We start from the raw sequence: 22,339 nt of genomic DNA, 5'->3' as shown, positions 1-22,339 counted from the left end.
TACATTCTAATTTAAATCAAACTGGGATTGTCTATTACCAAAAGGAAAAAAAAAGACTAATTTTTTTGCTCAATCTATTAAATTTGGTGATTATCCATGTAAGAGTAAGAAATTTTTAACTCAGCCTGTATTTTTGTGAATTTTAACTTGGACTGATATATACTGTGTTAATTCAATAAGCTTTTGCTCAGTTTTCATGAGAAAAAGATGAATTCTGCTCATATTGCAGGCACAAAGAGAATGGTGAAACCATGGTTTCGTGAAAGTCAAATTAAATTTTTAAAATACAGTATAGTTCTTAGGAAGACTAAAATAAAGATAAAGTTAATTACACATTGAAGTGTAATTTGCATTTAAATTTAAATAATGGGGATGTACATTTAGTCAAATGTTGCAAACAAAAGGGAAAGAATTAACATTTTCTTCCTGGAATAATCTGTCTACTTTTATTTTTAATTAAACTGGGTATATCAGGTATGTATAGATCATGAAAATAATGAGAAATAATGCATAAATCTAATAGTCTAATAGAATATTTCTCCCTTTGAATATTTCTTAATGGGGTCAGAACTCCAGCTTGTGATTTTGAGAAGTTTTTTTATCCTAAAATCCTAAATCCAAATCCTTTAACAGACTTGAGAAGCCAGGGTTACATTCCTTAGCACAGGATACAGAAACATGAGTGATTAGCCCAACAAAAGGTTGCTTTATATGTGTTCCCTCCCACTTAAATAACTTCCCTGAGTCCAGTCACCTATCCCAAAGCAATGACAAGGGATTGAAAAGAGGAAGAAATTATTGCACACACTTGGAATCCTATACAAACACTTTTTTTTTTTTTTAACAAGTATGATTCAGGATTACTTCTCTTGAATATAGTATACAATGTTCACAAGGATGATTTTTACTGGAAATGTCATCTGGGCTCTACCCATATTTACCTCTTCAGCATACCAAGCACACCTTGGAATTCTGCTCACCAAATATCTTCATCAGGTGTTTTGGGAACCAGTAATTTAGTTGTAAATCCTGCTTATCAAGATTGATAGATTAGTTAATACCCATGACAGGAACTCCATTGCCTTATATAACCTGAATAACAGAGTCCTGAGGAAAGCCAGAGATGGTATGAACAGGGTGGTTACCAATAGAACCTTCCTTTTTCTTTCTTCACTGAATGTTCCTTCAGCAGAAATTGGCTGGGACCATCCTTTCACACAGCTTACATGAGCCAAGGTTAAGATGAATTCTGCTGGGACTGGTGAGACTGCATGAACAGAAGAAGAATATTTGAAAGCCAAATAGTGAAAAATAGGAGAAAACAATAATGAATAATAACTAACAATATTACTATTTATAAATAATAGCTAATAATTAGGAGAATAATACTATTTTCTTTATAATAATAACATTTTAGTTGATTGTCAGAAGGAAAATTTCCCCCATCTGTCTAAGCATTTTTTCATCTGACAGCTCTGAGACACATAATTGCAGCAACATGGTTTTTATACATCGCCATAACCTGAGGACTTACATTCGCAGACCAAAACAGGGAAAAAAGTCCAAAATAAAGATAAGAGAAAGGCAGAGTCCTTGTGTTAGAAAGATGAAATTAGAAAGAAAAGATAACACCTTTACTCCCAAAGAGAGGAGGTCCTCATTCCTTTGTGCAGGCCTCCTGCTACTGGCTTGCCTGATTATGTTTTTGTAGGGATGGGCTATTCTTGAGTTCAGATGAGTCATCCTTGAAAATCAGCCAGTTCTTCTGGACCCTTGTTTTCTCCAAAGCTGTATCCCATGGGGTTCTCCCAGGCAGATCTTTGGACTTGTGAATGTATAAAAGAACCAGCCTCCATCCCAAACACATCCAACTGTGTCTCCACTATCTTTTGTAGATAAGCATCACTGAGAAATGAGGACTTGTCTCAAAGGCTTGTCTCAATGTTAGCAGCCAACAAATGTTGAACAAGTAAAACTCCAAGGAATTAAAAAATCAGAGCAAAGGCAGCAGATGCAGGAGAAACCACACCACTGGAGAAGTCAGAGCAGTAAAATGAGAAGGAAAGGAAAGGTATGGAAGGAATACAATCAGAGGGTTAGAAGGGGAGCTGGAGAAAGGTTACAGTTCTGAGGCAGATATCATGAAAAGCTGAGAGCATTGATATTGTGGGTGTTCTTGCCTGAGGAAAAATACAACACTCTTTGCAAAAGACAATGAAAATTCCAATATGTCTTGTAAATACTGGAGAAAGGAATTTCTTGCCTCTATTAGAGATCTGAATTTTTCTTTCTGCCTTCTGTGAAGTAAATTCTGGCTTTCAGAAGTACAGATGACTGACACAGCATGTTTAAAGAAAAGAAAAAAAAAAACCAGATTGTACTGAAAGAGCTGAGGTGATAGATGTGTAATGCTGAGCCCAACAGTATAAGTGAGCTACGTCTGTATTTTCATTTTGAGAACATAAGCTTGTTAAGCTGCTGAATGAGAAAAAAACTGAGAAACACAACAGTGAGGAGATCATGAGTAAAATCTGCAACTATGTTAATCTTACACTTAACAGCTTTCCAGCAAAGCACAGCAACAAACGATAGAAGGAAGAATAAGATCAAAAGTTAAAACAATTCTTTGCGCAGACTCAGGCCCACTCTTAGGGTTACCACATTACTGTTTGAAATTTTCAGGCTAAATGTGTGTCTCTAGTGCAGCAATTCTGATATGACCACATTCCCTGATGACTGAGGTATGCCTGTAAAAGTGATACATCTCAGACTCCTTGTCTGCTTGTGCTTTCACATGTGAGCAACTCACGCACAGGAAATAAACCCTGTGCATCCTGACAGACATCTTGGCTTCTTCTGTGACTGTAAATTAAGAGGCATCCAGGATTTTTTCAGCAATTAAACACAGTCATGCCTACTAATACCCTGTAGGAACAACTTCTACTGGGGTTCTGGCCTGCACCAAGAGGCTCCATTCCAGGGAAGTCCCAGTGCTGGCTCTGCCAGTTGGCCTTGGAGCTCACAAACATTTCCAGACACAGGTACAAACATTCCCAGATGTCGGTAGTTTAGGCAGTATGGCCTGCTGTCCACACTGCCTGAAGGGCAAGGTCCTCCTGCCTACCAGGACAATAATTTCAGCATAAAATGTCTTTAGCAGATGTACTCTGGAACTACAATGAAATTTACATGCATAATGCACACAAATGCATGTGTAATTAAGAGGCAATCAGGATTACCCCACCCATGTACTTTGGGACACTTTATGGGCTTGTGCTACATAACTCTGCTTCATTCCCTGTTGCTCCAAAGTGAATACAGTGAATTCATGCATCTCTTAGTAGGAGGATGAGTAAAAAGTACATTAATAAGTTTTAGAGTGAAAGTAAAGAGACAACTAAAGAGTAATAATTTTGAAATATAAGGAAAGGTTATTGTTTAATATCAAGTACTTTTTAAAGTAAAACACTATCACTTAAGCAATAATAAACCTACTTCTCTATGCCATCAATTTTGATAGACGTTCTGTGTGTATGAACCCCATAGTCTTTAATAACATTTTGCATCAAGCAGAAGAAAGATTATTTTTGAGGCATGAACAAGGAATGTTTTTCCTTTCTAAATGTCTGATTAGTATTTATTTTTTTCACACTCCTGCATCCGCCAAAGCTGAGACCTCTCCTGCTTGGTCGAAGGATATAGAATTTATTTATTTTCTGCAACAGCTCCTTCTTGGCAAAGTGACAGGGGGGGCATCACTGCAGAGGGCTGATAGTGGCAGCTGCAGTAGGGGTTTTGCTGCACTTTGGTTGGTTGGATGTTCAACTTTGGAATCCTTCTGCATACGCATTCCAGTTCCAAACAAATCTCAGTCTATTCTAAGGAAAAAAATGATCAAAACATAAATGATGCCGTGGTTTTCTTTATTTTCTGTGTGCATGCTTTCAACCAGTCTTTACTTCATGTACATGCAATGCTTCTGCATGAGGAGGCTCCAAACCATATATTAACATTAGAGGAAATAGATTCTTTCTTCTTGACAAGTGACAGAGATCTCTTCACAGGTAAAATGAACATAAAGTTGATTTAGAATCCTGTAATAGTGAACTGGTACCCATTTACACTTCCTAACACTGGAGCAAATAACTACCAGCTGTATAGCCACAGAAAACCAGCCAAAAAATACTAAATTCTGCAAAATGTGTAAGAAAGTGAGGAAGTGCAGCTGATTTAGTGTTTACAACAGGTGAATTAGTCCTTTGAAATTATTTTTGTGTGATGTATAAAAGGGATTTAATCTCTTGGGCTCTTCATGTTTTAGACCAAACATACATTATCCTCACTATTTCATTATTGTTCTTCTGTAGTTAGCATTACAGTTCATTTTCTGATATTCAGTATGGACCTTTCTTTTTGTTTCAGGACTAGCTTTATCGTGATAAAAACATATACTGTGTCAAGGTACTATTTTCTTCATAGTTTGTCTTTATGATCTGAATATCATAGCTCTTCTCTTGTCTATTGTATATTATTGATCTTGAACACCTTGAAACCAATTTTACATTCTAAATTTTGGAAATTTTCAATAATGGTTGGGAGATATTTTAAAATTTAGCTTAAAATTACTTGATGGGCTTGGATTGTCACAAAGTTTTTTAGTGTTTCTTTTTCAGTTCAAACAAGGTTTTGAAGAAGGAAGTCAATTTTTACTGCAGAAAAGTGGTAAGTGATAGCCAGAGGACAACTTTTAACAATGTTTCCTCTTCTGGAGCACTTCTTTTCTTGAGGAAAAGTAGTACACAAAAAGTGATAACCTACAGTACAAGCTTGTAATGCTGAAATCAGAAATGCCAAACAAAAAAATCAAGTTTGATCAGGAAAGGGCATTAAATGCAACAACAAAAAAGGCATTCTTGATGGACATCAGCAGTTAGGAAGAATAGCAAAGTGACAGCTGCTCAGCTACGCAAAGGAGAGGGAAAACTACCCCTAAAAATATTGATTATTATCAGATAATTAGCATAATTGGCACAAGTGAGAAAAGGGTACATCTCAGTCTTAAGTTAGAGAGAACATCTATGAACTGTATGTTTTATACTGATGTGAGCTGTGATACTGTCACTGGGGAGCACTTGAAGTGGGGTTGAGTCTGCCACAGGGCCACCAGGACTTATCTTCCAGAACCTGTGGAATTAGGTGATGCAGGGAAAACTGGGGAAGGATGAAAATAATAATCACTTAGATTTAAAAAAAACCAGAAGTGACAGGGAGTTAGTATCATCAGCTTCATTTCATTCTCTAGAAGAGTGTTAGCACAACTCAATGGTTTATAAGCACCCCAGAGATAAAAAAATAAACCATCTATGGTCAATATGGATTGGTGAAGAAGATGAGCCAACCCAGTCTAATCTCCCTCCCTAACAGAGTAACAGGCTCTGTGGACTTAAGAGCAGTAGATCTCACACTTACATTTCAGTAAAGCATTATTTCCATGACATTTCATAGGTAAACTGGAAAAATAAGGTCTAGGCAAGACTGTAAACCAGTGTCGTGTTTTGAGAGGAAGTGAGTTTTTTGGGATGCTGCGGTCAAACCAATGGGTGCCCAGATTTGAATATTGGCACCTGGTGTGGCCACTGGGGACATGGATAGGACTCTGAGAACACAGGGGTTAAAAGCAGAGAACTCCCAGGAAACCTTTCTCTCTTGGGTTCTAGGTCAGACCTCCCCCTGCCCGGCTGCCGGCTGGGCGGGGAAGGGGAAGCCGTGCGGCCGAGTGAGGTGAGCCGGGCCTTGGACAGGGAGGAGAGGTGAAGAGGCCCTAAGGATGGAAGGGTGGAGGAGCACCAGGAGGCATCAGGCAGCCACCCCCCACCCCCCCCCCCCCCGCGAGAGAGAGAGAGCCAGCCTGTGCCTGTGCCTGTGCCTGTGCCTGTGCCTGTGCCTGTGCCTGTGCCACCTTGAAATTTGATAGCATGGCCAGCCAAGAAGGAGAAGGGGGTGTGCAGTGAGAAGGTGCCCGGCAGGGCAGCGTGGGAGTTCTGGACAGGCAGAGACTGAGATTTTAACCCTTTTCTTGGATGATGGAAACCTTACAAATGCTAATCCTCCTGGAGCTGAATGAGAAGAGAGATAGAGATAAGAGGAAATGGGCCACGAGAGAAGTGGAGAAGAATCTTAGGTGGGAGGAGATGATGGAGTGGCCTTTGGCTGGACTTTTCTTGTACAGCCATGGACAGAACCATTTTTTCCTGTGACACAGAGACTGCATTTAGGGGGAGGCAATGGCTCAGAGCTAAGGGAGTGCATTGATGTTATGTGAAGGAGTGTGTGAACAGAGACAACAGGTGAGGAGGGTGGTTGGTGCCCTCCATCTTCAGTGGAAGAGAAGATCTGTGTTTTTGAGACCTTCAGCCCAGGGGGTGAAATCTGGGGGTGACAGGTGTCCCGAAAGTGAGAGACTGTGCTCTTTTATGGAACTAGACAAAGCACCCTTAAAAGGAAAACCCTAGAAGCAGCTCTGGTCCATGCGCAATGGTGAGAGCACGGGGCATGGAAGGAAGAGGTCACAATGGCAATGATCTCCGGGCGGTGCCACGAGTGACAGGAAACACAAGAGGTCTCAACTGTGTTTCCAGGAGAAGCCTGCGGCACAAGAGGGACTCCTCACCCCTTGATGAACGGAGAATTGATTATCTAAAGGGTGGTGATGGACTGAGAGTTGGTGATCTGAGGGATGAATGTATTGGAAATTTGGTGGGGGGAGAAGGAAATGTTTTTGGAAGGTTTTTATTCTTTCTCTGTGTTTCTTTTTACATATAGTTGTAGGTTAATAACGTTTTCTCTTCTTTATTTCTAAGTGGGAGCCTGATTTGCTCTATTCCTGGTCACATCTCACAGCAGAAATCAGGGAGAGTGTATTTTCATGAGGGCGCTGGCATTGTGACAGCGTCAAACCACGACAACCAGTTAGTCAAAAATGGGGGGAAAACCATTCTGACACAGTCATGGCAGCAACAGCAGCAGAGTCAGTTCTGGCTTGGCTCTGGTTCCTTGTAGCATTTCAGTCAATGAGATGAGTGGTGGCACACAAACTGGAAGATTGGGCTTGATGGCTTAATGAGGGCCCTTCAACTGGAGCTTTCCTGTGATAGCACGGTCCTCTTTTCTGAATTTGCAGATGATACCAACCTAAGAAATCCTGTAAGCTTCTTGAGACAGAGAATTGGATTTTAAAATGATTTGGACAAGTTCAAGTTATGGTTTAAAAGCTTATGATATCACTAAGTACCAATAAACAGAATATTCTATACTTAGAAATAATTCTTCAAATACAGTATGGGGAAGAAGAAGCTAAAAGCAGCTTTACTGAAAAGGATGCAGGGAGTTACTGGGCCCAAATTGAACCCAAGTCAAACAGGTCATTGACAAACCAAACACTGATCTGGGACACAGGGTACAATTTTAGCCTCTAGGGCATGCAGACCAGTCCCACCTTTTGGCTCAGCCTCAAGCTGAGACAATGCATTCACTCTTGGCATCTGAAAACAGAAAGAATATGAACTAACTGGAGGGAGTCCACAGAAGATCAATGAAAATATTAGGAGTTTTGAAAACATGACCTATCAAGAAAGGCTGATTATTAGGATTATTTGAATTAAACAATGGAAAAGCAAGAGAGAAAAATGAGCAGCCTAGATATCTAAAATACTGCTGGAAAGAGTCTAGGAAGAAGTTATTTTCCATGCCTGTGAAGAGTAGATAAGACTGAATGGGCTTAAACAGCAGCAAGGAAGATCTGGGTTAAACATTAGGGTAAGCCCTCTAATTAAGTGTGAGAGCAGTGAAGCACTGAAACAAACTGCCCATGAGTGAAGGCCGTGCCAGGTGGGCGAAGCAAACCTTTACCACCACCACCAGCACCACCCTCAGCAGTGTGAGACTACTGAGGAGCACCAGAGACAAACTGGCCTTTGGATTTCTGGCAATTCTCTTTCTTAAGTTCTAAATTATGTGAATAAAATCAGCCTTCTTTTTGCAGCAGAAGAAATTCTCTAAGACTTAATCCTGATTTAAATGTACTTCATAGCCCACTTTTCTAATGCTTCGCTCTGCTCCAGTTGTCCTTAATCTTTTTATTTTTGTAACTGTGTCACAATTATCAGATGCCAAAGAGAAGAACCAGTTGTGACAGACACCTCACACGCATTCCTTTCTATTCCTCACAAGAGTGATTTCATTTTCTGCCCAAGATTCTCTAAATCCTTTTTTATTAAGTATTCGAGTATCACTGGCACCATTGTACGTATAATTCCTCTTTGCTGTCACCTCCACACTTCATAAAGGTCTTGACATTATTTCTCAAAAAGTTTAGAAGATGCAGAATGGAGAAAGTACCTTCCCCAAATCCAGTAATACTCTTCAAATTCCTTTGAATCCCATGGCTATTTTCACTGCCCTTTCACTTGATTTTGAAGGAACTGAAAAGACAAAAAAAGATTTCCCCTCCAACTTAGACTAATTCTTTCTAGGAAGCATGACGCACTTATCTGAAATAGGTGACACTGACTGTATTTCTGGATTACTTTTTGAGCTGTCCTACACAACAAAGAACACAATTAAGACTTGTGTGGCAGTGCAAGCAAGTAATTTTATAACCAGAAAACTAATGCTCTGAAATTCCTATTTTAGAAAATCTAAACAAAGCCCATCAATTTGAATAATGTTGAGCATATAGTAACTTAAATTTTATAACCAGAAAAAAACCTTCAAACATAGTTTTTAAGAAACTAGCCATGAATTTTCGTAATTTTATTCTATCAACTGTGGGCCTGTTTTTCCTTAAATATTTCAATTTCTCTCTGAATTTAGAGCTACAAAAGTTGTTTCTAATTCTTGCAATTCTGCAGATACTAAAAAATTAAAACAATTCACAGGATCACTTGTTCCAAAAATGCAACTAGGATTCTTTTTCTCTAGTCTCATGCTATCTCTATTATCCATGCTTCTTTCCTGTGACAGACTAGGCTGACACTGAGTTAGATTGGATCATCTTAGGGATATTTTCCAACCTTAAAAATTGTATGATTTTACCTTTGTTAGTTCTGTTTTCCTCATATTCTGAGGACACTTTGGACTTGCTGAACTGTAAATGATCACTTCTGGATGGAAACTGGGATGATGGTCTATTCTGACTCCTGCAGGTCACCCCCTGCTCACCCTCATTAAAAAAACTGAGGCGTGGACATTTTCACTCAATAATCTAAAGGAAGTCGAGGAACAGTGTGTGACTGCATTTCTACAGCTACTCCATTATTTTTCCCAAAGACTCCATCTTATTCTGCACAATGCAGAAGTAAATGAGTGAAGATAGAGGCACCGCCTACAAGTCTCTCCACCATTGTCCAGACTTGCTCCTTTAAATACCAGAAATGCACACAGCAATAGCAAAGATTCTGCACAACAGATGTTGGGCTGAGAATTCCCAATCAAGGGGAATGAAAATGTGATTTGCTGAATGATCTGAGCAGTTGGGAATCAGAAGCAAATAAGACTACAGCAAGGACCAATATTTGACCAACCCCTCACATCTTCCCCTTTATTTTGATATCAACAGTAATTTATTTTTCTCAATATAGCAATGATTTCTTATTAATAGAAGCCAACTATCCAGGATAATCAGCGTATTTCCAAATCTGTTTTTTTCTATGTGGGATGTTAAACTATTCTCTGTCCTGCTGGCAGAAGCATGAGGATGCCAGAGATATTTGAATATAGCTCTCAGTTTTTGTTGGAAAGACATGGAGATAAAACTGATGGATGGAATAATCTCTAGAAGATCAGGACAAAGGACACAGAACATAAAGGTGACCTGTACACAGAAACTCACATTTATCCAGTGTCATCAGCTTCCAAACAGTACAATCTAGATATTTTGCCCCCACAACTATGTGAAACAGCTGTTGATATCATCGCTGATGGTGAATCAAGAGGCATCTCCCAAGCTCTGAGCACGAACCTTCAATACTTAAAAGCAAGTGCCTGACATTTAACTGAGATACAAGTTTCTCTTATCAGTGCCTTCTATGTATTTGCAGAGTGCCAGTGTCCAGGTCCCTGAATTATCTCAATGAATGTGGCTTTATTTCTATGTCTAGCTCAGTTTCTATAAAAACCCAGCCATACAAATAATCCACTCTGCCTCCACAAGCAGTTACCAGCAGGTAACACGTGACTATCTACCTTCCTTAGCATGGAAAGATGTCTCCAAAGTGGTGGTGCTCCAAGATATTTTAACTGAATAGGTTTAGATTAGATTTAGATAGATTTAGATTAGATATTAACAAGAAATTCTATACTGTGAAGGTGGTGGGATGCTGGAACAGATTGCCCAGAAAAGCTGTGGATGCCCTGTCCCTGGAAGTGTTCAAGGTCAGGCTGATGGGGCTTTGTGCAACCTGGTCGAGTGGAAGGTGTCCTGGCCCATGGCAGGGAAGTTGGAACTAGATGGTCTTTAAGACTTCTTCCAGCCTAAACCATTCCATTCCATGCTTGATGGTCCTTCCACTGTAAGCCTGCCATCCAACAAAGGCCAGGCTTGGTAACAGCACACCCTCTGCACACCAAGCTGTGTTAATACCTTCATATTATATTCTGTGGAGCCCCTCGGTACAAAGAGCTTTGTTCTGCCGCTCTTCATCCACAAGTGACAAAGGAAACTGTGGGGTAGGGAAAAAAAAAAAAAAAGAAAAAGCTGTGTCTTGCTACAGTGTCTCTGGCCTGGGGAAGAATTTTTTCCAGTGTATCATTACTTCAATTCCAGACTGAATGACTCAGACAGTGCCAAGAGCAGGAAAGGATGATGTGAGCTTCAGGGCATAATTTCTACTGAAAGCCAAGTTCCAGGACTGGGGAGGGGAAGGAAGGCTTGTTTTCACTACAGATAAAGGAAAGACGAAGCTAGAAACTCTCAGTATTTGCAGCAGGCTTTCTCCGTGCTCTGTACTCTTGCCGGGGGACAGGAATGCTCGGAGACCACAGCAGCCTGTTTTCTCCTGATGCCATCTGCTGGCTGAACTGCCAGGGTAAGGCTGGGTTCGCTGACAGAAAAGCAGTCACAAGGCTTCACCTCACAACACTTGCAAGGTCCTTAGAAAACCCCTCAGAAAAACCGAATACTTATTTTTTAAGATGGAATAAAAATGCACAAAATTATCTTACAGGCTTAAAATGAAGGAAAAGACAAACGTTAATATTTAGCTAGTACAGCTTTAACAAAATTATTTACACTTCAATGCTCAGATGAAAAATAAAATAATTTTTAAAAAGCTGTTACTGCCAGAAACAGAGCTGGTCCCTGCTTTGGCACAGGCCTGTGGAAAAATAACCAATTCTAACCAGAATAAACTAAGTTAAATTATCTGCATGACAGTAGATATTGAGGGGGTTTGCTAGATGGATATTGGATGTGAAGAAAAGATCACTGAATTATAAATTGCAGAGGTTGATATTGCCTTCTTTCTGCATTTGGACAGATTTTGGCAGACGGCTGTCATCTGCTGCTAACAAGACCCTCAGATGGTGTCACATCTGAAATAATGACAGGAGGCTAGAAAAAAGATGGTGTTTAGGATATTTGCGAGCAAGCTTGTGAAAAAGCTGCTTGTTGTTCATCCTGCTACATTTTGCACCCTCACCATCAGTACTCAAAGCTCTCTGTGCAGATTAACATGATGAGAATATTGTGGTTTTTTACATTTTAATATAATGACTACTGAATTTCCACCTCAGAAAGGCCTTCCAGACCTGAGGAAATAACTGCTTTGAGGAATATAACTTGGACTGGTTGCCTTTCATGCACTATGGACATTTAATTTCTTCTGCTGTGGGAATAGGAAATGAGGGAAGTGCATGCTGGGATGGTTGCTTCCGTGAAGGATGTTCTGGATGGGGTTGTAGACAGAGGCAAAGCACTAAAATACACCCAGCATAAACTACCTGAAGTAAGATAATCACTTTCATCCACAAACTATTCTACTTAAACAACTTACTATTCAAAACCTAGTTTAATTTTCCTAGTATAAGATGATTAATACTTGAATTACATTAGAATTAATTCAAACTGTGTCTTACATCATTGTAACTGAGAAATCCTTTACAAAGGGCTGACTTCTTGCTCCCATTTCTAGTTCATCAACCTGTACATACAACAGATGTGCACAAGGAGAATCTCCTGCCTAAGGCACTGAACATAAAATAAATAAACAAATGACAAATATTATTTTATCTCTTTATTTTTTTCCAGAATATTTTAATATTGAAGCCCAAGTTGTTATTTTCAAGGGACAGGGAAGGGGGAAAGGAAAGGGAGAAAAGTTATGAAGACAAATTATTTTATTTAATTTATGGTTTTGTGAATGGTCATTTCTGTAGGCAACAAAAGGTTGTTTTCTTAAAAAAAATAATAAAACAAACAGCACCATTAAAGAAAGCATGATCCCTGAATTCTAAACAAAACACTGTCTTGAAACACAAAAATTTGCTAAAATGCTTGTTTCACCCAGTCACATCTGGTGGGGTAACAAAGCAAAGCATAACAGCATTAAACTGTAGCAATCTTGCTGAAACCAACTACACCCCCTTCTGAAAATTCAGAGAACGACTTTCCGAGCTTGTCCTGTGGGGATAACATTTTCTTTGGTAGAGGATTGAAGGAGGGTATTTACTTCACTGAATGCAGATAGAAAAAGTATCTATGCACGTTAGGGATCTCCCCAATAAATCTGTATTTCTCATGCATGTTAGGTACGAGTGGATTTCACATTGCTGTTATACTGCAGGAGTAATACTGCCCTATAAAGGCATAGAATGGCTAATGTTGAACAGATGTAAACATTCAGAATACTGACAAAAAAAAATTACATACACACAAAAAACCCTGTACTGAAAATGTGAACCGAGTTAAGTTTCCATAAAGCAGAAAAAATATTTTACAGCAGTACAAGAGAATTATGGCAACAAAGTAAAGCACTTTTCTTGTAACATTCATGAACAGTACAAATACAACAAAGTTATTCTACGGACTAAATTATTCTTTAACTATCAAATATAGTACAAAGCGAAATATTATGTGCTATAAAAGAAGCAGCTCCTTAAATTAGACTAAAAAATGCTTTTTTTTTTCCTTTTCATTGGTTTTACGGTGACAAAGCATGATGACCGAAGACAACAGGATTTCATAGATCCAGAAACATTTAGCCACACAGGTCCATGATAAAGCCACTGAATATTTCGCTGCTTCCCCCACCTCCGGTGCTCCGCAGAGCCACGGAAGATGAGCCGCTTCGCTGCTGCCAGGAGACTGCAGAAGTCATTCAGTGTTCAGAGCAGGGCCCTTCATGTGCGTCAGCTAAAATGATCCCTTTTGGTGACACTTCTCAGCTCATCTCGACTGTTTATCCTGGTACTTCACCACACCTTGGAGAAACTGCTAAACCAGAGGCTACAATAACGATTCTGAAATTGTGCGTGTGTTCACAAGGGGAAGGGGGTGCAGCATAAGGTAATTTTACTTCAGAAATTGCATTATAAAGCACCATATGCACCAGCTTAAAAACTGTGCAAGGAATTGCAGGGCCCTGAAAAACCATCTGCACATTCTGTAGCTTACCCTGACAACATGCACCACCCTCAAGAAGGAAGTCTATAGTACAGAGAATATACCTTTCGCTTTATGGCTCAACCTTTATTTTTGTCTTTTAAATGCTATTTCATGTACTAGATCTTAGCAGATAAATAAAATGCAAACAGGGAGCATCCAGTTCACCATTTCTTAATTATTTTTTTAACATTATTTCAAAGGGAGTTTCTGCTTGGAAAATTATTTCAGAGCAGAAACACATAAACACACTCACTGCAAATGCCCTAACATTATCTGCATATCTCACAGGTATGCAATTAAAACAACAAAGAGGGAGGAAAGAAAAAAGTGTTTCTCCCTCTCACCCAAAAGTGCTGCTCCAGGGGTAGGAGTAGGGGGACAATTTTTGAGATTTAAAAACAAAAAAAAGGTAAATTATACATGCTGGACATTGGGACACATACGTACGTACACACAAACACAGAGCAGTGTGTTCTTAAGTAATTCTTCCACCACTTTTCAGTGCATAAACTATTAACAACCCACGGTGCAAACGGCATGGTCATCAGAAAACACAATGACATTGAGCCTGAAACCTGAACAATCAAACAACAACAAAAAAAGGAGTAATTCAAAATTAATGTCTAAATGTGACTGTGTTCTTACCAAAGGCCTAGGGTCACTCACCCCTAGGCATTTGTGTGATACCAAAATCCATGTAAGGTTTTCAGTCACGCTAGGATTCAATCAGGCTCTCACATCACCGTGGTTGCTTTTGAGTATTTTCATACCCTAAACCTAATCTGTAACAACATTTCACCACTGTTGCTAACTAATTGCTCGAATTTATTCCTGGTGCATCTCCAATGACTCCAAAATGAAAGGAGTGGAACTGCACTATGGAAGAGTTTGGTCAGTTGTGTAATGTTACATAGCACCATCCAGTCTAATGCCATTTAAAACACATTTTATCATGACCTCACACATGCAAGTTGCAATCCTGATACAAAAATGACAACATGACATGAATGAGTGACCTACCACATTAGTCACACTCTTACCCTTCAAACAAAGGAAAACTATACTGTGGCTGGAATTTATTTCTGCATTATGTCAGTCAATACAAGAACTATTTCAAGATGCAACTACAAACAAATATTGACTTATGTGCTGTGGACAGGAAAACCTGAGCTGGAAATAAAGATTCCCAGCAGGCTTATATAAACATAGGTAAATAGAAGTCTAAGACTGGTTGCTCTCTTTTTTTTTTTTTAAATAGAAGATCCTATCTCTACCAATTATAAATACAATGCAATACAATTCCAATACAAAGGCTCCTCAACTATGAATCTGATATACATTAACTGACTACACTCATGCTTACTCATGAGTATTGCCCAGTTGCTGTTTCACCAGCAGCTGGCATAGCAGTGATGCTAATTTTCACTTGGTTACTTTTAGGTTTTTGCTTGGCTGGCTTATTTTCCTACCAGAAGACCTGAAAGTGCTGAGAAGCCATTCCTTAGTTCACATGTCATATTAAGGAGCACTTTTGTATAGAAAAAAAAGTATTACTGTATCAGCAACAAATTTGTTAGTTATTACAAATGGCCTTTGTACCACACAGTGTCAAAAATAATATTGATATGTTGCTAATTACAATAAAAGAGAACATCAAGGTGCACCATAGAGCTTCCTATGACAGGAATGTATGTTGTAGATATTCCAGCTCACTTTTAAGACAATAAACGGCATTTATCATGTTTGTGAGAATGGTCCCGCAAGAAAATAAATATGGTTCCTTCACTCAGCAGAACCTCACTAATAAGCCCCCGAGCCAGGGAGACTGGTTACAGCTGATGAAAAGCACACAAAGATCAGACAAAAAAAGTATGCTCTAAAATATAGCATACTTTTAATTTCCTAAATGTAGCTCTATCATTCACATTGGTACTTCAGAATGCAACAGTTCACTGCATGAAGAAACCAAGCAGTCTTACATCTCACACATTCTTACTACACTGCTCTCTTAAAACTGTGCAAGGAAAATCAGTTTGCTCAGGCAGGCTGTAAGGTCTTTGGATTAGTGAGGTTCTACTGTGATGGTAAAAAAAACGTGTTTCTCTTGATGCTGACATTTGGGCAGACCCAACCACATACTGGCAGGTGACTTAAACTCCACATGTTGTGTTCTTGGAAGTGGGAGTAAAGAAAAACCCAAGGTGTTTTCATCTCCCCAGCAACTGCACGTGCTTTATCCCTTTATCATATTTTCCTTTTAGGTGAATAGGACTCCAAAATCACTGTTTTTCTTTTCTGCTGTTATGGTGGCTAGCACATCTGGAATGCAGCTATAGTCCTGAATGTAAATACAGTACTGGATAACTACTGAAGGTTACTTTAAAGATGCAGTATCCCTTTTAAAAATAGACTTTGCTTCCAAATTTCTAAAAGGGGTCTGACTTTCATTGAGAGAAAAAAAAAATCAGTGTTGTAAGTACTTCTAAGGATTATTTAAATGGCAAAACTCTCAGATGTTATTTAAATAGAGTAACTCACATAAGAGGAAAAAGAAATTATAAGCTAACATTCAACCAATATGCAATTAAAATCTTTCCTTATTCGTTCATGAGATGAATGCATCATTTTTAGGCCACAAAAAGACTACAACCTCAAGAACCAATTCTATGTCTGACCTTAATTTTATATATATTTGGGACTGACAAACCTAGTGGACAGATTAGAGAAACAAAAACAAATGAAGACCATTTGAGTGAGAAACAGAAAGAGAAAAGAGATTTCTAATCTCCAGCAGAGAAGTTATCTTCTCCAGACTCTACTGAAGCCAATGTGTTTCCAGTGTTGGTTCCGCTAACTCACCACAAATCTTTCTCAAGGAATTAACAAAGAAGAGATGATGAGTAAGATTTGAGTTCCACAGTCCCTGGCAGGCACATTAGGAAACTTCTCTAACCATTTAAATTCCTTTTTAAAATTTCTTTTGTTAGGTGAAGTGACTATATTTTAGCCCTAGATAGTGAAAGTCAATTGAAGAAAACAATCTTGTCAGCAGAAAGACTGCAAACTGATTTAGAATCTACAATGGTCGGCACCCCACACCTTGCCACTACCCCGCTCACACCAGCTGCTATTCAGTGTGTTATTCGTTCTGCATAGTTACTCCACTTCTTACAGTGCTATTCTTCCACTGATCTTTAACCTGCAGCTCATATCAAACATCAAACAGTGGAGAAAAAATGTGCTGCACTTTGTGCAAATAAATAGAAGCTAAGAATTACATGCATTAATGCATTCTTCTTTTTCTTTTTAGCACAGCAAGAGAGCTCATAGATGCCTCAGTAACAAGGCTATCCTTTTTTTTTAAACTACTTCTACAGGTCTCTTCTTCCCAGAAAATGGCACTCAGGCAGAATAACTAAGTTCTGAAAGCACCACGTAGGAGAAAAAAATCAAAACAAAAAACCAAATAAACAAACAAACAAAAAAAACCCAACAAAAACCCAAACAAAACAAAACTGTTAAAAAAAAATCAATCCACTAATTGCAAACCATTAGTGGCCTAAACTGTTCCAATTTCTCTGTTCCTTTGTCCTGCTCTCCACGTTTATAAGGGATACTGCATCTTTGACTGAGCTCCTACCGCACCACCAGACAAGCTACACACAGTTTGGAAGGCCCTATGCAGTCATCATGACAGAAGGCTCCGCAGCCTTTGCACACGATCATGGCTTTCAGCCTGCAGGAGCATTTCAGTTCCAGCTCGTCAGCGTTGCTGCTGTCAGCAAATTTCTGAACCGGGATCTGCGCGTTCTGGTTAGACAGGCCTGTGGCAGTGTTTGAACCACTTCCTAAAATCCCAATCGATTTCTCAATTGCAGATGCCGCCCTTTTGAAACTTGTGCTACCAAAGTGTATTGTTGGATAATTTCCACAGAGCTGCTGCTGCTGCTGCTGTGGGTGCTGCGTCTGTATTTTCTGAGCAGCAAGTTGGGTAAAAGGCTTCTGTGGCTCAGAAAGTAAATAGGAAGAGAAATCTGCATTTTTTAATGCAAATGCTTTTAACTGTTCTTTCACTTCGTTCTGATCATAGGAAGCTTGTTTCATGCCCAGTTCGCAGCTGCTGCTTAAACCTTCCTCAAAAGAAATAGGTTCAGATTTTATATTGCTACAGATGCTTGCTGGCTGAGGCCAACTAAGTCTTTTAGTGGTTTCCATAGTAACTGTCGGTTGTTTTTGATCAGAGGGGACTTCTGCATTTGGGTGAGGAGGAGGAGGAGGTGGCAGGGGCGGAGGGGGAGCAGGGGGATGCGTTAATGTTTTACTCTGCAGAGTTTGAGAGGCACTGGCAATGTCATCACCTTCCTTAATTTGAATATTAGGGGAAAACACACTTCCTAGCCTCAGCTGGTGAGCTGCTGTAGAAATATTCACGTCTCCCAAACCCTTCTGTTCCAGGTGTCTGCTAAAAGTAAATGAGTTGCAGCCAGGTGGGCCTTTTGAAGTAGTTTGCAACAAAGCTGCCGTAGGAATGGGGCCTCTTGCAGCCATGGACATTTGGTAAAAATGCTGTCTATGTGAGGTACTGGCTTCTGCGTGAAAGCTGCCATTTTTATCAATGTGAAATAAGCTCTGCTGGAAACTGCATGAAGGCAATGGTCTCTTCTGCTGCTTGATCTCTGGGCTGTGAGCGATCCGGCTCTGAATGGTGTGTTTGTTAAGCCACTCCTGCTTAAATGGCTGTCCGTGCCCTAGCTGATTCATGCTGGAACTAATTACACAAGGAGCCACTTTGACATCTGTGTCCATTGACACCTTCCCAGGTTCACATTTAATTTGAGCATGCTCCCCTATAGTCCTGGCCATCCTCTTTTTCGGATGGTTTTCACGCTTTCTGATTTGTAGCGGGGCTATGCTGCCTGCTGTAAATCCTTTACCATCTGGATTAGGAGAGTTGGAAGCATGTTCAACGATATTTCTCTCAGCCACTACTGTTTTACATACTGAGGTAGATTGCAAAGGCAAGGGAAGCCTGTTAATTTCTAGTTTGGCTCCTGATCTGGGCTGCGGCAGCACTTTTTCTAGAGGCAGATTGCCTTGCAGTAACTGTGTCACTAAGGGGTTGTTGGCCTCCACTGACGACAAGCGACAGCTGGAGCCCCCGGCACTCGTAACTCTCTTTAGGGTTTCCGTTGTCAGGGACAGGGAGTCTTCCATGGAGTCCGCGATGGATGTCTTGGAGGTCTGTGGTGGATGCACACTCGTGGCTATTTCTGCACTCTGGGCAGGCATTTCAGGTCCTGTAAAATCCTCGGTGTCCATCCTGAAGCACTTGTCAGTCTCATTAGTTTCCAGTTTAACGGGAACAGCAATGCTTGTCAAAAGACTCCTGGATTGCAGTTCTGACATTTGTGTGTAACTGGAAGGTTCGCTTTTGACATTTTTCAAGCAGTTTTGCTCTGCGTATTCCTTATGCTTACCAGAGGTAAGATGGCTGACCACTGGCTGGTCTGTATTCATTGCCTCCTCATCACGCCAACAAATTCTATTGTTAGTGTTGTACTGATTGGCACAGGCAGCATTGGCTTCATTTTTCAGTGCTGAAGGACCTCTTAGTTGCTCAGCAAAGCCTTGGCTGGTAGTAACCACCTCAATTAATTTATCTTGAGGAGCAAGAGGCACTTCTCGAAGACTTGAACAACCTGCTTGCAAGTTTTTGCTGTCTTGCTTTGCTGTAATGGCGATATAGCTGGAACTGTGCTCAAGGTTTTCATTAGCAACCACTTCAGGCCTGCTTATGACAGACACCTGAGGACAAGCTATACTTTGTAAGGCAGCTTCTGTCCTTACAGGTCTGCTCTGCAGGTCAATGCTGTTCTCTGTGTTTTCAATAGAGGAAGAAAGTGACAGACTGGAATTCTGGTTCGTAGTGTGGTCAACAATGACTTTACAAGGTATAGACCTATTCATGGCAGTTTGTGTAAAGCTCAGTGGATGAGATTTACCAGAGAGATCCATCCGGCTTCGTGCTCCAGAGCTTTTTTCTAAGAGATCAGCATTCAATTTAGTAGCGTTATCATAAGAGTTTATTGTCACCATGTTACCAGTAAACATTGAGATAGGCGGCCTTGCAACAGAATCTGCTGCTGCAAGGGCCTCACTGCAACTTAAAGCTGACCTGACGGTAGTGTGGATGGAGACAGTGCTCTGCTCGCTACACCTGGTTATGGCTATCTTATCAGAAGGAAATCTGTTGGTAGCCCCCACTGGGGGAATCAGTACAGAACTACCAGAGAGATGATTTGGCAAGTTACTTGCAATAGATGAAGCTGGCACAGTGGCATAATGACTGGAGACCACATTATTCACATTGCTACTGGGTACTGGCAACCTTTTGTCATCGATGGCATTTGATAAGACTGTGTTGTCTATGGAGACCGGTACATTACTGTTATCAATACATTTTGGTCCAACAGTTATGCATGGAGTATCAGTCCCTTGGATGGTTTTCAGCACATTTATATTACAGGCTGAAATTGCTGTGTTTGCGCTGTCAACAGACACTAACACAGACGATTTATCAACAGAACTTGCAAAAGAAAGTTCTTTAATTGCTCCAGACATAGCAGTGCTGCAAACACACACAGAGACTGAACTTTTATTATAAAGCACTGGCACACTGTTACTTTCAGTAGAGGTAGATGAAATAATTTTCTCACACAATTGTGGCACAGGTATATTTTCATCAGAACTGTGCACAGGTATCTCAGTAGCAGTTTCTGGTAATGTAGCTGTGTTAAGGGACTGCTGCAATAAAGTGGTGGTCTCACGGTGATGAGAAGACTTGTTGCTAGGGGACCTGCAGTTAGGATTAACTATAATAACACCAGTAGAACCTTCAATCTTCGTGTCAGTAGTCGTTGGTATCTCCAGAGATGAGGTACTACTTTCCTTTGAGCTGAACTGTGACTTTGATTCTTTATTAGTCTGGAGTAAATGAGCTCTGGCTTGATGCTTTGCAAATAGTTTGGCCTTTGTTTGCTCCTTGATGTGTGCCAGCGTTCTTGTCTTCCCACCTTCGCATGGGGTCCCCATTGCACCAGAGACTATGCTGGCAGCTGCTGCCACGGCTGCTGCAGCTGCAGCTTCTCTTTGGGCTCTTGCTTGCTGAGCTCTTGCTTTGATATCTGCCAGAGTTCTAGCCCCAGTGTTTCTCCCACTGCTGACTGACGTACTTGGGGAAACTCGAGGTTCTGGTTTAGAAACAGGCTGGCTCTTGATGATAAAAGGTGGTCCAATTTTTGAAAGCTGAATCTAAAGGAAGAAAAAGAAAAAAACCCAGTAAATTTTAATGAGATCATCAACTCACTAAAATAACCAGCTGTCCCTTTAAGGGTCAGAGAAAGGTAATGAAAGGAATTACTGTTCAATGCAGTTGGACAAAAACCTGCTAAAACTTAATGATATTTATGCTTCAATATTTTATCATCCTCCAGCGTGAATAACTGACACCTGCATTAGCCTACTCACACTGATCCTTCTGACAGGAAGAAAGATTGAACTGGATGACAACATGATGCTTATCAGATACAATTTGTCAGACCTGTTTTATATTCAGTGCATCTACCTGAAGACGATCAGCAAGTCTCGTGCAGTGACACTGGGGAAGAACCTGCAAGCAACCCCTTCCTGTAAACATGTGAAAAAGTAACAATCACGTAGTGCCCTTCTCCTTGGTCACCAGTGATTAAGGCTGTGTTTTGCTCATAAACCAGACAACAAATCTTGCCATTAGACAGGATGTAGTGGTATCTCCACTGAGCCTGTTTTCCAACTTCCACGAGGGAGGATTTAAGAGGTGTAAAAGAAGTAAATCACTAAAGGATATGCCTTTTCTTTCCTCACTTGCATGTTTAAGAGACTCGCTTTAGTACATCCCTGGATAACTCTTACATTACTGCACTTCAAAAATTAAATCTTCAAGGCTATAAATAGTAAACTCACAAATATTAAAAATTTAAATACCTAGCACTTTAAGCAAAATAATAACCTGTAAAATCACTGGAATTATTAGGATGTTTCTAATTAGGCATATAGTTTTTCTGGATTTAGAATCTTGGAACCACTTTGTAACTCATACACTCTCTCAGGATACCCCATGGTTGGAAAAAAAAATTCAATTTCTTAAAATGGACATACGTCTACTGGCTGTCTCTAGCAATAGGACTTAGTGGGTAATGCTATGACTTATCTTCTGAAAGGAACTGAGTAGAAAACTAGGTAGTATTTGTAGAAAAAGTAGTCATAAGATATGATGGGAAGTGACAGCCATACAACAGAATGACTTAGAAGAACTGGGTTCTTTTTTCCTCCTTTAATTACAAATGATAGAGGTTTGTTGGTGAGATGATACAAGAGCCAACTTTTTTTTTACACAAAAAGCATACTAGAATTGACTGCCCACAATTCTTCAAAACATTCTGCTTTCAGTTTCAGCAGCAAGTCTTTTCACTTTCCACTTTGCCAGAACTCCTAGAGCTCTAAGTACTTGGTTTTTTTTTTATTATCATTACAGTAATGACCTTTCTTTATTCCCTAGTGATCTATTTCCTTTATGCTTACAGAGTTATTAGAATTTATTAGGCTAGATAGAACCTTCCAAATTTGAAAGAATATCACTAA

The 22,339-nt window shown here is 39.9% G+C and overlaps 1 protein-coding gene across 10 annotated transcripts in view; it reads right to left on the bottom strand.

Moving 5' to 3' along the window:
- Positions 1-12,167: 12,167 nt before the first annotated feature.
- ASXL3 (ASXL transcriptional regulator 3) overlaps positions 12,168-22,339 on the bottom strand; it is a 129,131-nt gene continuing 118,959 nt past the window's right edge. For all 10 annotated transcript variants that reach the window (XM_030970967.1, XM_030970968.1, XM_030970976.1 and 7 more), the window contains one exon: positions 12,168-20,971. In XM_030970967.1, the coding sequence (XP_030826827.1) occupies positions 17,297-20,971 (3,675 nt within the window). In that variant the 3' untranslated portion in view covers positions 12,168-17,296. The remainder of the gene's footprint in view (positions 20,972-22,339) is intronic.

Source organism: Camarhynchus parvulus, chromosome 2, assembly GCF_901933205.1.
Source record: "Camarhynchus parvulus chromosome 2, STF_HiC, whole genome shotgun sequence".
Classification (NCBI taxonomy): domain Eukaryota; kingdom Metazoa; phylum Chordata; class Aves; order Passeriformes; family Thraupidae; genus Camarhynchus; species Camarhynchus parvulus.
This window is presented reverse-complemented; position numbering and strand designations above follow the sequence as displayed.